Genomic DNA, 15,198 nt, shown 5'->3' on the forward strand with positions numbered 1-15,198 from the left:
ATTTATGATGCATAATTGATTCTACATCAGAAACCCTTCTCATATGTTATTTACCATTTTCATGTATTCTCTACAATCTTATAATAGCTAATATCCTGTCAGATCACCCATGGCACTTAATAGCTCGTTATATGTTTCTGTACACATTCTTTTAAGGGATGTCTTAAAAACCCAGCATCGAAGGATGTTCCAATGGTAGAGCATTTTTTAGGAGTGAGTTGATGGGTTATAGTTAATAAATTAATAGAGATAAACAATGTATATATGCCCCTTTGAAAGTATTAAGGTAATGGCCTCCATATTTATAAATGGATATCCACAAACAGTGGTGAGCAAGCCTAAAAAAAAAAGAAGCCAAAACTAAGGTTCTAACATACTATCCTTTTAAGATTACTTCAAGCAAAGTCGCAACAATGTATATTTTTCATGTCGAGGCATTTATGTACCTTATTTGTGTGGTGGAACCGAGGGTCAAATTTGCCGTTTCATTCCCTTCCACTCTTTCCAGTATAGGAAACTTTCGGGTCAAGTTCCTAGCCATATTTGGAACTCCATATTGATTCTTAGGCCTACCCCGCACTGGTATGGTCTTTAGTGGTAAGCTGTTCAGAATGAAACCATGGAAACAATTATAAACAGGTACGTAATAAAAACATATTCTAAACAATATTAGTTTTCAGGTTAGATGAATCTTTATTGGGGGAAATAATTCCTTATCTGGAACCTAAGTATTTTAAACCAAGCTTAACTTGACACACAAGTTAGCGGGACAGCCACACATAGCATAGTTAAATACCTCATTAAAAGCGATAACTTGATTTATAAGACACATACATAGAGAAATATATAGAGGTGAGTAATAGTAAAGGGTTTGCACTCACGTATGTGTATTAGAAGAACTCCCAGCTTCATTGACGAAGTCTTCACGATGAGTCCGATTTTGGTTTGTAATCAATGAGGAAAGAGTAAATCCCTCATTTTCCTTCACAGTAGAACTGGATGCAAACTTTGAAAATAGATTTGTTCCCAAAATATCTATCGGTCGGGACCTTAAATTTGTTTTAAAGGCATGTCTTGAAAGGCTAGGTTCGGAACCTTCAAAACCCAAACATATACTACCTGACTGCCCTGAAATTCCCGGTAATGCTGCCATGTTTTGAAACGATGGTGTCAACTCGGACAAAGGTTGCCTGGGCGTGGATGACATTGGAGTATTAATAATTGGATCAAGCGGGATGTGTTGGTGAGAATTGAACTTTTGTCGTTTGATACGATTCTCTTTCATAATCATTGACCTTCTTGATCTTGCCTTTTTCGCGCTGTGCATTTTGTCAAACGGGTCCATATCTTGGACCTTTAAAAGAGCTACAACAAACCACCAAATTTACATTTAATTATGTTAGATGGGGCAATAAAAAACGACATGTTATATTCTCTACCACTAAGCACATATTGTCCTATTTGACATTGAGCACAACCATGCATTTAATGTACCATGGCAGGATATAGAGTGTGGCATGTCATATATTAAAGGTCAGTACAGAAACAGCATTACACTAAAGAACCATACATAATTTGGTGGTTGGTTTATCATAAAGGAGTTACACCAACCGAATTAATTGTAAGGTTGGTATTATATTCAGAATTATATAAATTGACAAACATAAGAGGGATGTATACAATGTTTCTGCTATCATGTTCTCCTGAAATATTCTAAGCATCATTCCAAACATAACTTGCCATCATTTCTAGCTTCGGTGAGTAACTCAAGCACTATAAAATTCTTATCAATTCAAGCATAAAAAACAATCCTAAATGTTGGGCAGTCTCATTGTTAGATTCATTTGTTTAATATGAAGGGATGCATTGCTTCATTTGTTAAAAAGTAAGCTTTATATGAGGTGTATCCTTTTAAAGTGTTGTAGAATAAAAAACAGCATAGTTTCTTATGTTACAATCATGTGGTTAGCTGCATTCAGTTAATAACAATGAGTTTTTTTACCTGTATATCTGATTTGTTTAGGGACTAACAGTATGAGAGAACTGTCCTCACATGGAAGACAAGCATTCCACGAGCTTTTGCTTCAGCAAGTTGTTCAAGGTGAAACAGAGTTTTGTCTTATTAATCTTGAGTTTCTAATAGTATAACATTATACATATTGTTTTATTTTTTATTTACTTATCTATAGGTTTTTATTGAAGATCATGTCTAATAGTAAATGGTAAATGGTAAAAACATAATAGTAATCAAACATGGAACAAATAACCAAATAGTTTGTCAAATTGTGCGAAAAACAATCAAGTATGGTACTGCTGCAAATCTGATATTTTATATATATAAAAGATTATCTATGAGTATTAGACCTAAAGACATGTCCAAAGAAATTGACATGACATGAAATTGGAAATTGTAAAGCAAAAGTAAAAGTCTTAACATTGACTTACCTTGTAATGAAGCACAATGCATTTAAGGTTGAAGTGACAACAATCCCTAGGTTTTCTCAAAATGATGATATATGTACTTTAAAGCAGTTGATACAAAGCAGCATTGTACACTATGGAGGCAATGGAGGCTGTTTCCAAGGCAAGCTGCAGCATAGTACAGATTTTGACAGTCTATTGTTTTCGTGGCAGCCTGCTTTACACAAAGGATAAAGGGATAAACCAATCAGTAGAGTAATAGGTACATTGTTAGTGCAACAGTATACAGATTTCAGTTTGTATGCAAGTTATGGTGTTAAAATTCTAGAATCCTTAAAAAAAAATGATAGCATGGAAACATTAAAGTACATATTAAGAAAAGTGCATAACTTAAGTACTTAAATTTGGAACTAAACTGAGTTACTATAATTCTAAAGTTGGCTAACAACACCGCTGTATTTGATAAAATACACACTTGATGCCTACAAAATCGGGCTGCAGTTTAGCATAAGTGATTTTATAAGAGATTTTATAAGAGATTTTATGTTTAGAATAAATGTATGATTCACACAAACCTGGGATTGTTTAGAATAAAATACATACTTGAAGCATACATAATGGATTTGATAAGAGATTTAATGGTTAGAATACAGGTATGACTCACACAAACCTGGGACTGTTTGACTAAAGTATAGTCAATAAGCAAGAAGAATTTATCCTATTGATTAACATGCATTTTGGCAAAGTATGATTTGGAACAGAAGTGATTATATAATGACTAAATTTGCAAATGCATTCAGTGTATATTGAGACATTACAGGTCTGGTTTAGAGATTTATTAGTTCAACATTGTTTATTTCTCAAAGTTACGGTTTACTGGTGCCTCGGATTTAGCATGTATTTCGAATTTCAAAATCCATGTCTAAACAATTTCTGCTCCCTTTCACAGATCAGAAAGAAGGTATGCAGCTGCCACATGGAACAAAGCCACTAATTTTCTGTTTGCATATATAGATTTCCAGAATTGGATACAAGCAATTTCTTGGTCTCTTAATCTTAAAGGTATTTTATTTTTTAGCTTTTAGTTAGATTATTTAATCACCTATTCTATGTAGCAAAGATTAGTCAAAAGCTCTGTCATATTGTAAGAAGCGGGCAACATATTACATACTAACACAGTGCAGTACCTCCATGCGTGATATAGAAACCTGATATTGCTAGATATCATAAAAAAGGAAAAAAAAATCATTGAGACCGAGCGTAAAAAGACTATGGACTAAATAGCAGTCAACATGCAGCAGTAAACAATCAAGAATCATTACAAAAGATTGTTAATGATGAGTTCAGGAGTGAAAGAACCATTAGACATGGCATGTTCAAATTCGAAATGACATAGGCCAACAAAATAAGGACTTAATAGTTTGATTGTAACCTTACAAATGGTGATATGCTAGTTAAGCATCAAAATAAGAGGGAAAATTCTGAAATTAACCCACCATCTCAGTCATGTTTGAGTTGCTTTGTCTTTTTTCCATTCTTGGGCTTAGTGGCCGATTGCTTAGGAGTGATTACTTCAGCCTGGATAAGCTCGTTAAATGAGGTTGACGCAGCGACTCTCTTGGCAGGAGTACTGCCGCAGCTTGCAGAAGGACTCCCCTTTTGGTTATTCCCTTCATCTGGTAGAGCAACGATCGATGGTTCCATATTTTGTGTTCCCTAAATTATGCGATATAAAATGGAGTTACGAAGGAGTTACCAAGGAGTATGAGAGAACCTTGTGTTTTGTTTAAATAAAACAAAGTCAAATGGCATAAACCTACTTGGTTTGGAGTAAGAGATGGAGAAGCTGTGTCCACTTCCAAATCAGCAGCAATAGTTGCCTATTATATTTGATTATAGTCAAAGTTTTGTATGGAATGAATTAAAAGATTACCAACAACTAAGATTGAAGGATATGGAAAAAAACGCCATATAAACAGAAACTTAGTTGGGAGGTTATGAATATTAAGTAAGTTAACTATATTAGGAAAAAGATAGGACATGGGCTAAATTTTAAGAATAACATTGTATAAGTGATTAAAAAAAGATGGTCACCTCATTAGCTTTGAGGTAGGTGTCGAACTTATCGTAAAGGCCCTCTTCGTTAAGTATCTTCACGATAGAGAATCGGCAGAATTGGGATTGATACTTGATACGAAACACCATTTGTCTATTCAACATAGCATCCAAGTGAGTAGGCCAAATCTTAGGATTGTCCTCTCCGGCCTATAGCAAACAACAAAGGATTAACACAAATGTGTCTTTCTATTAATGATTGCATGTGATAAAATAAATATTCCTTATTCAAACTAACCTTCTTCATGATTTCTCTTAATTCGGTAGCTGTGTGTTTAGTATAAGGAATCACATCCTTATCCCAAAAAACAAAAACCCCCTTATGGTTATCATATTCGACCTCAACTTCAAGTTTGAATCTAAAAGAAAATGTAAAAGTCAGTTCTTATATAAAGCTTCCTATAGAAAAGTTGACAATTGAATTGAATGGCAAGACACGGTGCTCACTTAGTATTTCCAGTGGATTCAAAATACCATCCAGAACGGGAGGCATTAAAACCAGCTGTAGTTCCAATGGTTGTTGCAAAACAGTCCTATTGTGGGAAAGAACATGGAAAACATAAATGTCATTAAGAATATAAATGTTTCATTGTGATAGAAGTGTAATAGAAATAGAAATAACTAAACAAACAATGTAATACAAAACAGACCCTCCCGTGTTTAGATACTGCACGGATACTCTTGACCTCAGACAATTTGGTCCAGAAATTGTTATTAGTTTGAACAGATGAATCGCAAGTCAATGATTGGGAAGCAGCAGGTAAGTTGGTTCCAAAACTGCAAAAAAACATTAAAGGAAGGAAACAGTCAGACCCAGCAACGGATTCATGTTATTAGGGGAAGGAATAAATGGCATATTACCTAGCTTTGAACTCATCGACTTGTGGATGTTCCAAGTTGATGTAAAGTTTAGAACCGTTCCATGCATTGGAAAGACACGGTAAACCCGAAACTGACATGTACAGCGGTGAAGAATTTGTTTAAATATGATGCAACATGTTTATAAATTCCTTTCTCCAAAAAACATTCACTAAAGAACAAAACCAGAAAATATAAATTTATATTACCTGTGTTAGGCTTGCACCATGCATGTGTCAAAACAATTATAGTAGGACCGGCAAAGTTGTTAGGGGTAGTGTAGTTGTTGAACTGTTTGGCGTAATCATCCCATAAAACCAGCTCGATCACATTGCCTTCTACATCACGCAAAGTGACATTGACGCAAGATTTCCTACCGCCACCTCCCACTTGGGTTTTTAAAACATCTTGTAACACACCAATGACATCTGATACGTAAAAGAAAAGCAGATCTATCAATGAAAAAAGATAAATATATATGGACAGAAGTAAATAACAGAAATTATTTGAGGTGAAGCTTCTTCGTACCATACAACTGGTCATGCTTGAAGTCAGCTTTGAGAAAGCTCCCAATAGGGTGAAAAGTGTAGCTGTGACTTGGTATCTCCGGTATCGACACCTGAGACATGGTAGTACCTCCATTGAATATGAGTTTCAGTGGGTTAGCACACACTTTGAAAGGGCCATCGTTGTCAACTGGCTCTCCATTGTAAAGGAAATACGTCTCATGCTCCTTGACTACTTCAATCCAATCTTGGAAGTCTCTCCCCCGAGTGGTGACATGAATCTTGTCACCCTGTTAAATGAACTTATTATTTTAGTAAGAAAGCAGCTTCACGATGAACATGAAAAAGGCACAAAATATCAACAAAAGTAATTAAAATGGTAAAAATGAAACCTTTACATCCTGAATGACTGCTTCAAGGTGTTTGTTCCCATTTTTCTCAATAACAACCCACACATCAACCACCCTAATGTGCATTTTCCAGACTTGACTACCCTTTACCAAATCTTTAATCAAAATGGGAGGTCTTGACATATTTTCTTGCTGTAGTAAACAAAATGAGATAAATCATAAACATAACAATGAACATAAGAATGAACATATGCCTCATTGACCTTCATATCAGATGTAATCAAATGAAATCAAAAACAGAGTTGGAGAAAGATTGTTATGTCGCAAGAGATGAAAGAGTGGATTCAGAAAGTAAACAATATTTCTGGAGAAATATTTCAAAATAGAAACATCGTTATGTCGCAAGAGATGAAAGAGTGGATTCAGAAAGTAAACATTAGTTCTGGAGAAATATTTCAAAATAGAAACATTGTTATGTCGCAAGAGATGAAAGAGTGGATTCAGAAAGTAAACATTAGTTCTGAAGAAATATTTCAGAAGGAATAAACCCAAAAAATAGAGAAAGGGGTGGATTCTTCGTGGACAAAGGCATGTCGCAAAGAACATAAGAGTGAGAAGAGTGAGAAGAGGAAGATATATGAAAACGATATCGATTAATGGCTACGGATTCATACCTGTGGTGGGTCTTCAAACGTTTGATGCTGTTGTTGTTCTTTGTTCTCCGCAGCGTAATGAAAGAGAAGTGACCAGTTGTTTCTCCTTTCTCCCTTATGCACAGCAGCCCTTAGGTCTCAAAAGTCTGGGAGGGAAACGATTTCTACACAATAGTCCAAAAGAAAGTACATCACTTTTTTGAATTGACCAATTAGATGAACACAATTGGCAAAACTGAATATTTGATTTGTTAATTACCATCTTAGCCTTTTTGCAGTGTTAATTTATTTGGATGGAAGGGTAAAATAGGTAGTTTGGGCTACATCCTAGTAATGGGTAGATAGTTGATAGTATCTTAGATTCCTTAAAGGAAGACCGTGAATCTCTGAGCAATTTAATGTTTCTAATATTTTAGCTCAAATGGTAATAAAGATAGATAGTAAAACTTATCCAATTTAAAAACTTAAAAATTAAACCTTAAAGAACAATTACCACGAGTCATTTCTCTATCCATTAGTGTTTGTACTTATTCAAATATAAGAGACAATGATTTTAAATAAAAACATGCTCTACTCGAAGAGATAGAAAGAGTATTGCCTTTAAAACAACATGAAAATATATTCCAAAATTATAAATGAGGTTTGCTAAGTTTACACATAATGTTAACACTACACCGTATATTATACGGTTTATTAGTTTTTTTAAAATATTTTATTGTCACCTAAAAACATGTGCATGTATATAATTGTATCTAACACTCACATAAATTCATACGGTGTAAAAAATTGATGTAAGCTTTAGTGTAGATATAGCATTTCTCATTATAAATATATCAAACTTCTAACATGCAAATGAATTTAAGACTTTGAAAAAATATTTAAATAAATTTTAACTTAAATGTTATAGATATTTTAATAGATGAGTGAGTTGAAAATAAATTGCAGTTTGGATAAAATGAAGGTCATGGAGATGTCTCCAGAATGAAAAAATAAATAAAAGATGACAAGATTAATAATATTTTTTGCTACATCATGTTTATATTTGTATTGTCTTAGAATATATTATTACATAGATCTTTTGTAGATAAGATACTTTATTCATTCATGCAAAGTCTCTCTATGATCCCTTGAATTTTGTACTCAAATTAAACGTGGTCGTAAGAGATATTTACAAAAACTATTAATACACTTCGCCTCAATTGCAGCAGTTCCACTGATTAATTCGTACTTTGGACAATCAGAGTCTTCAACACATTTAAATTTCCTACCTAAAATAGATTAAAAAAATAATAAATTAGGGTAACCAAAAAGAGACAAGATTTTTCTTGGACAAACAAAGAAGTAAAAAGTAAATTGATGAAAGAAAATGCTCACCGTCAACTTTAGATGCAACAAAAAATACGAACAAAATTATAAACACGATGTACATAAATTTGAGAATTGCAGTCATATTTTTTTCTCTTTTTTTAGTGATAGATAGAATAAGAGTTGAACACTTTATAACGTATAAAAGTTAAATACTATTTATAAAAATTAATAATATTAATGTCTCCTAAGTGAATAAATTGGTTGTATTATTCTTTCATTACACTTAATAAAACATGTCATGTAATTAAATATTGTTTAGTAATAAAATAATTTTTCATTAAACTTAATAAACCATGTCATGTAATTATTTTTTTTTTGTGTAAGCAAGATATATTAATAAACGGAAAATTAAGGGTTCTCCAACCCGATTACACAAGAAGCGGGATAACCCGACCAAAAAAGGGAAAATTACAACCAAATAAACTTATGAGAGAAAAAGAATCGGATCTTTTAGAAACTCATAAAACGAATAGTTGGAGTAAGTAATTTTCCCGCAAAAAGACCATTTCCAAACCATATGCTTAACATTCCACACCATGTCGTTGAAATTCCAACCTTCGTCACGGAAGCACACACCATTACGGACCAACCATAGCGTTCAAATAGTAGCTAACCACACTACATCCGCCTTACTACTCCTAACCTTTTTATCCCGGAAGAAACAATGTCAATCTATAAAATTCGGCAAGCACCCCTCCTCCACATCCCCCTCTTTACCCACCCAAAGAGCTATCTCATTCCAAATAGCTTTCACCACCCAACATCCAAAAAAAAGAATGGTTTCTACTTTCTATTTCATATCCACAAAAACAACACTTTAAAGTATCTACCGGTATATTAATTCCTCTATACACCAAGCAATCTTTAGTCGGAATCCTATCAAGTAGAAATCTCCAACCAAATGCCTTGATTTTGAAAGGCACATCCGCCTTCCAAATTAGCCCAACATGTCTGTCCGGCGGCCCAACCGGAATGAATTCCCTTCCCAAAAAAGAGTAACAAGATGCCACCGAGAAAATTCCATCATCGGTTAAAGACCATAACACCTCATCTCTCCCCTCCCCCGCACCTCCAAAATCGGCCAACACCTCCCTCATCCGAACACATGTCATGTAATTAAATATTGTTTAGTAATAAAATATTTTTATTATTTTTATCAATTTATAAATTTTTAAGCTTTCATGGGAGGGAAGAGAATAAATTGTTGACATTAAAATATGGAAATTTCTTACTCCGCCCTATCCTTTTTCAGCGTTTCACGCAAAATTTCAAAAATGCCTTTAAAAATTGAAAATATAATTTCGATTTGCATCATGTTAGACATGAACATTGGAAGAGTTTGGTTACTAACCGCAAATATAGTTACGGTTTAGAACCATAAATATATTTATGGTTCGTGGAACAACTTAAAGGCGCGTTGTCTCTTCTCCTTCCATTACAGTTTCAAAAACAAAAAAACCTATATAAAACTCTCTAACACTGTCTCAATTTCATTTTTCACCAAATCAACCACATTTGCAACCCAAGTTGTTAGAAATCATCGAGCATCAGTCCCTCAAGCATTCAACCATAACCAATCAAGGAAAATCAACCACAATCATCAAGTAAGTTGTTTTTGAACTTTTTAGAGTTTATGTAAAATCCACTAAAATGTGTGTTTTAGGTTAGAAATTGGAATTTTGTAGTTTGTTATCAATATTAGGAATTATTAGAAAGGTGTTAGCAATGTCGTTTTCATGATCAATGATATTTTTTTAGCTCATTTGGGGGGGGGGGGGGAGGAGAAGTAATTATTATTCTTTTGAAATCGCAGGAGGAAGCGAAAATGCATTTCCAGTTTTTAGCAAGAACAAAATCGCAAGTGTATTTCCGGTGTTTGTTTGTATCTATTTTCAACTTTGTTTTGAACATTGTTCTTTAAGTTAACATTTTAATCATACTTCTACAGGAGCAATGACTGGCAGAACATCTCAATTGAGGCACGACATGGTTGCACAACATGCTTCTGTGTAAGAGAAAGGAGTCAAGCAACCTAACCTCCTCCTGCTTCTGAATAGGCCGTACCAGATGCACCTCTTACAACTTCATCCTCCGGTGTTCCTGCTTATACTCCTACTCCGTTGCCCTCGTGTAGCAGGCTAAATTATCCAGTTCATCCGTTTACGCCGCCGTCCTCCCACAGACTCACTTCTCTGCTGAGTGCATTTGAGACGGGAGAGACGTATGGTTCTCAAGCGACGCCATAGGCCCAACTACAACCTCCGTCACAACCTCAGTTTAGACGACACTTGAGGCAGCTCCTCAGTCATCCCAGGCACCTGAGGCGGCTCATGAGGCGGCACGTGAGCGTGCACCTACACAGGAAGCACATGTGGCGCCTCAAGCTTTTGGAGAAGAACCATCTGATTTATCCCTTCTTTATGTTTACCCTGACCATGTTACTTGACATATCTGGGACGGACATGTATGAATTTTGAATTTTGATTTATATTACAGTTAGAATTATGAATTATGAGTTCATATCACATTTTGAATTATGAGTTTTATTATGAATTTTGAATTTTAGTTTGTTGATTACATCTGTCTAAATATTTATGCAGGAACGTGATACGCTCAAGGTCATTGACCATCGGAAGATCAATAGACTCGTACCCCTTATTGAGCCATGGTTTGATGAGCTTTTACAGCTTACAAGGTTAAAGGATTTGGCCCAGTGTGGATACAGCGTGGTCAACTGGGGTATGATTAACGCTTTTGTTGAGAGGTGGCACCATGAGACATCGTCATTTTATCTACCACATTGTGAGATGACGATCACACTCGACGACGTCGCATGTCTGCTGTATCTTTCGATTAGAGGGACATTCATGGATCATGAGAGGATTGATAAAGAGGAAGCGTTGGGTATGTTGGTTGAGAAGTTGGGAGTTTCCCCTCAGAGTGCCCTGGTAGAGATTGATAAAACCCATGGTTGCCACGTCAGTTATAATTATTTGACTAATGTGTTCAGGGATGAGATAAGGCATTCACGAGAGGCTGATGGTGACCCTGAACAAGTTACCATTCACAGAATTTTTTCTATGAGAGCATACCTTTTGTATCTTGTTGGCACATAGATTTTGGTTGATACTAGTGCCACTTACACTGATATCAAATATGCATCATGAGTTCTTGAAGACAGGGCTTTTAATAAGTTTGGACAATAGGAACTCGACATTTTCATTCCCTACTTCTAATGTGAGCTTGCCACACTTAACATCTATAACTACTCCGACTGTGGCCAGGAAGGGTCTACCTAATAGTATTTGGATTTCAGTGTCTTCACGTACATCCATTACAACAAATTTTGCACGGATGACTAGTTCCCCTATCTTTATCTGCATATCTTATACAATTCCTACAGGATATCTCAATGATCTACCTGCTAATTACAAATTCATTCTAGTTGGCTTCATACAACTTAGCCTAGTTTTTCATAGACGGTCAAAGGCATCAAACTCACACATAGATCACACAAAGCATTTTCAAAACTCATTGTGCCTATAACACATGTAATTGAAAAATCCCAGGATCTTTTAATTTTGGAGGCAACTTATTATTGAAAATAACATTGCACTCTTGATTCAATATTACAGTATCAATATCTTCCAGTTTCCGTTTGTTCGATAGGATTTCCTTAACAAATTTGGCATATGAAGGCCTTTGTGACAATTCCTCAATGAAAGGGATGTTGATATATAACTTTTTCAATACTTCATCAAACTTCTTAAAATGGTCCTCTACATTGGTTCTCATTATTATTTTCGTAAATACGATATGGTGGGGGAGGTACATATGAATCTTTCTCAATTACCTCATTTGTAAGTGGTGCCATCTCTCTCGTTCTCTCCTTTCCAGATAGTACTGGATTATCCTTAGTACTTTGCACTCTATCTCTTGGTTCAACATCGATCTCCAACCCTCCTCTGTTAGTGTTATAACGTTTACGTGCCTTCTTGGGGTCGAAATTTGAGTGGTTTCTCCAGCCAAGGTTATAAGTATTGGAATATGGGTTCCCTGGTGCATAGTGTACATGGTCATGTGGGATTCCAGCCAAAATTGACATATAGTAACGACATGTCCATGGACTTCACATATCTCTTAGCTTGGAGTTACAACAGCTATGGTAGCAATAAGGGTAAGGGTAAGATTATTAATCTTTTAAGTAAGGGCGTCTACTTTAGCATTGGCGTGGTTAATGCCATTTACTTTGTACATTCCACCCTTTGGTTGGGACTTTTATAGAGGAGCAAATTCACTTGAGCCATATTTTCTATAAGCTGGTAGGTTTCTTGAAAGGGTTTGTCCATTTGTGCGCCGCCATCTGCAACGTTTATGGCCAGTCTTGTGTTGTACAGAAGACCATTATAAAAGGTACAAATAATAAACCATTTCTCTAGACCATGATGTGGGAAGAGGCTAATCATATCTTTATACCTCTCCCAAGCTTCAAAAAGCAATTTGCCATCTTTATGTCTGAAATCATTCATTTGGATTCTTAAGATATATGTTTTACTCGATGGGGAGTAGCATGCTAAGAATGCCATGTAGCGATGGAGTTTGATGGAAGGGATTGCGGCTAGGCTCTGGCTGTGTCCCTTAGGGAAAATGGGAAGAGATGAAGTCGAGTGGCCTCTGATTTATGCCATTTCTTTTCAATGTGTCAATGTACTGCAAAAACATGAACATATGTAGATCGGGATTCTCTGTAGGGTTACTAGAGAATAGGTTTAGTAGCACGATTTGCACTAGAGAAGGTTTAAACTAAGAATTTTTTACCTCTATCACAAGGAGTGCATGTTAAGTGTCAAAATGTAGTTATTTTGTGTTTGTAAATAGTGGCACTTATCGATACTTTTTGTTAATACCGTTCGAATAATACCCCGTTTTGTGTATAAATACGTATACTTTGTGAATAGATGTATCTTCATATACTTTTATACTTTTTGATAGTTTTCTATTCATTTTGTAGGTATTGAGGCGTATTTGGAGCATGAGCAATAACGTGGCGAAGACACGGCTTCAAACGCGCGATTTTGAGCGGTGGAATCAATTCATTCGGCGAATAAAGCTCAAAACCAAATAATAATAAATCACCAATTTGGTTGATATGTTGTCATTGTTAGGTAGAGCATGAAATAAGCTTTCCAACGCTTCGAACCGGGCGCAAATCGGAGTTACGGTTCTCAAGATATGGCCAAAACAAGATTTCAATTTTCTGTTGAGCGGGCTAAGCGGGCTTGACCGCGCTAAGCGCGGTCTGGGCGGTTTGGAAAGTCATTAAATAGGGAAAAACCACATTTTTTAGGGTTATGCTTTGGGGTATTTGTTCCCAAAGTCATCACAACCATTTTTGAGTGGAAAGATGCTAGAAAACACATTGGAGCTGTCAAATGGATGATCCGGGGTTGAATCCTTCATCAATCGGAGCCGACAAACCGTGAGATTTTTGGGTTTTTCTTCTTTTCTTCTCTTTGTGGTTTCATTTGTGGGTTTTGTATATATATACTTTGATCTCATGTATATTTGTCGCCCATGGCGTTGTATAAAGTTGCTTTACAATATAAACTTGTTGTTTTTCCTGATTTTTTACATCTTGATGTTTGGGTTATGTTTGGTGGGTTGTTTTGCATCTTGATGTTAGGGGTTTGTGTTGTTGTAGAGATAGACCTCACAAATCTTGATTAGGAGAGATAATCATTAGCTTCTTGATTGTAGAGATAGATGAAGAGTTAATGTTCACTTTGTGTTGGTTCGTAATGCTACCGGGTTGTTTGATTGGTGGAGAGATCGTCGATCGAGCAATATTTTAATTTAACACGGTAAGCTACCGTATGTTTGATTGGTGGAGAAATCGTCAACTAAGCATACAATAGAACTCGTGGAGGTGTTTGGACACGAATGCCGACAACGGGCAACACGTGAATGGTTTAAGGAGTATAGTAGCCTGAGTGCAACTGGTCGATAAGTTTAAGTTTGTGAAGAGTAGATTATATGCAATACTTGATAGTTTCTTCTATTTGAAGAATGTATTCTTTTTGTGTTGATATTTACTTTTCCATTTCATATTTAAATTCATTCAAAACCAAACTCATAACTAAGAATCCGTCGAACGGCAGTTCAGTAGCACTAATCTCTGTGGACACGATAATTCCCGGATAAATATTTCCAAATATTTTGTTGCTTGCCGCTTTACCGCTTCAACAAAATGGCGCCGTTGCTGGGGGTTGGTGTTTTTATTGAATTTGCATTGCGATAGTTTCTTTGTTTTTGAGTTTTGTGAATATCGTATATTTTGTGCATATTCTCATACTTGTATATTTTCTTATATTGATACATGTTTATATTTTCATACTTATACATGTTTGTGTGTTTGATTTTGTTCCTCTTTACTTTTGCTATTTAGCAAGGTGAAGTTGGCTAAACAAATTGAACTCGGATAGTTCGTAAATTATAAATCTTCACTTTTCAATTTGTTTAGCCAAATAAGGATTTTGTAAATATTGTGTTTTATGTATATTATGTTTTTACACATACTTGTATATACTTTTGCTTTTGATTCGTTTGTTAAGTGTTTGGGCAGGACGTTTCCTTTAGGTTGCGTTTGAGGCGAAAGCATTGGCGTACCGCGAGGAAGTTTCTTACCATTCGCGAAACAATAAAAGGCGTCGAGCTAACAACGTAAAACGAGCGCTTGTTGGGAGGCACCCCAACGGTTTTATTTTTCTGATTTTCTGTAAATGAGATGTAAATGTGTTAAGTGGAGGCACACTGGAATTTCTGTTTTGTTGCACTGGTTTTTGTCTTTCTGGTGTAGCGTGCTAGATCGCGCTTAGCGCGGTCTGTAGCTTTTGGCTAATGAATTATTTTTAATGATTCATTTGACTC

The 15,198-nt window shown here is 35.5% G+C and overlaps 3 protein-coding genes and 1 non-coding gene across 4 annotated transcripts; 1 reads left to right on the forward strand and 3 right to left on the reverse strand.

Moving 5' to 3' along the window:
* Positions 1 to 298: 298 nt before the first annotated feature.
* LOC131647731 (uncharacterized) lies at positions 299 to 1,358 on the reverse strand. The gene is made up of 2 exons (XM_058917585.1): positions 882 to 1,358; positions 299 to 602 (listed from the first exon to the last, which is right to left on the reverse strand). The coding sequence occupies exons 1-2, from the start codon at positions 1,343 to 1,345 to the stop codon at positions 425 to 427; spliced, it is 642 nt and encodes a 213-aa protein (XP_058773568.1). The 5' UTR covers positions 1,346 to 1,358; the 3' UTR covers positions 299 to 424.
* Positions 1,359 to 3,825: 2,467 nt separating this feature from the next.
* Positions 3,826 to 4,892, reverse strand: LOC131647732 (uncharacterized). The gene is made up of 4 exons (XM_058917586.1): positions 4,775 to 4,892; positions 4,516 to 4,686; positions 4,242 to 4,301; positions 3,826 to 4,137 (listed from the first exon to the last, which is right to left on the reverse strand). Exons 1-4 carry the CDS (start codon positions 4,781 to 4,783, stop codon positions 3,922 to 3,924), a joined length of 456 nt encoding a protein of 151 aa, XP_058773569.1. The 5' UTR covers positions 4,784 to 4,892; the 3' UTR covers positions 3,826 to 3,921.
* An 87-nt stretch (positions 4,893 to 4,979) lies between these two features.
* Positions 4,980 to 7,022, reverse strand: LOC131650946 (uncharacterized). The gene is made up of 7 exons (XM_058920641.1): positions 6,925 to 7,022; positions 6,293 to 6,442; positions 5,923 to 6,190; positions 5,604 to 5,822; positions 5,398 to 5,488; positions 5,187 to 5,313; positions 4,980 to 5,069 (listed from the first exon to the last, which is right to left on the reverse strand). The coding sequence occupies exons 2-7, from the start codon at positions 6,431 to 6,433 to the stop codon at positions 4,980 to 4,982; spliced, it is 936 nt and encodes a 311-aa protein (XP_058776624.1). The 5' UTR covers positions 6,434 to 6,442; positions 6,925 to 7,022.
* Positions 7,023 to 12,708: 5,686 nt separating this feature from the next.
* Positions 12,709 to 12,815, forward strand: LOC131654403 (small nucleolar RNA R71). The gene has a single exon (XR_009299443.1). It is a non-coding gene; the product is annotated as a small nucleolar RNA R71 (small nucleolar RNA).
* Positions 12,816 to 15,198: the final 2,383 nt, after the last annotated feature.

The sequence above is a fragment of the Vicia villosa genome, linkage group LG2, assembly GCF_029867415.1.
Source record: "Vicia villosa cultivar HV-30 ecotype Madison, WI linkage group LG2, Vvil1.0, whole genome shotgun sequence".
Classification (NCBI taxonomy): domain Eukaryota; kingdom Viridiplantae; phylum Streptophyta; class Magnoliopsida; order Fabales; family Fabaceae; genus Vicia; species Vicia villosa.

Excerpts from the sequence above, each read along its gene's own strand:
- LOC131647731 (XM_058917585.1), bottom strand. The coding sequence starts at position 1,345 with ATGGACCCGTTTGACAAAATGCACAGCGCGAAAAAGGCAAGATCAAGA. Across the intron at positions 603-881 it reads AGTTCTTCTAATACACATAC|CTTACCACTAAAGACCATAC; the intron begins GTGAGTGCAAAC and ends CATTCTGAACAG.
- LOC131647732 (XM_058917586.1), bottom strand. Across the intron at positions 4,302-4,515 it reads CCTACCTCAAAGCTAATGAG|GCAACTATTGCTGCTGATTT; the intron begins GTGACCATCTTT and ends CAAATATAATAG. Across the intron at positions 4,138-4,241 it reads CATCTCTTACTCCAAACCAA|GGAACACAAAATATGGAACC; the intron begins GTAGGTTTATGC and ends CGCATAATTTAG.
- LOC131650946 (XM_058920641.1), bottom strand. The coding sequence starts at position 6,433 with ATGTCAAGACCTCCCATTTTGATTAAAGATTTGGTAAAGGGTAGTCAA. Across the intron at positions 5,823-5,922 it reads CAAGCATGACCAGTTGTATG|ATGTCATTGGTGTGTTACAA; the intron begins GTACGAAGAAGC and ends TTTACGTATCAG. Across the intron at positions 5,070-5,186 it reads CAGTATCTAAACACGGGAGG|GACTGTTTTGCAACAACCAT; the intron begins GTCTGTTTTGTA and ends TTCCCACAATAG.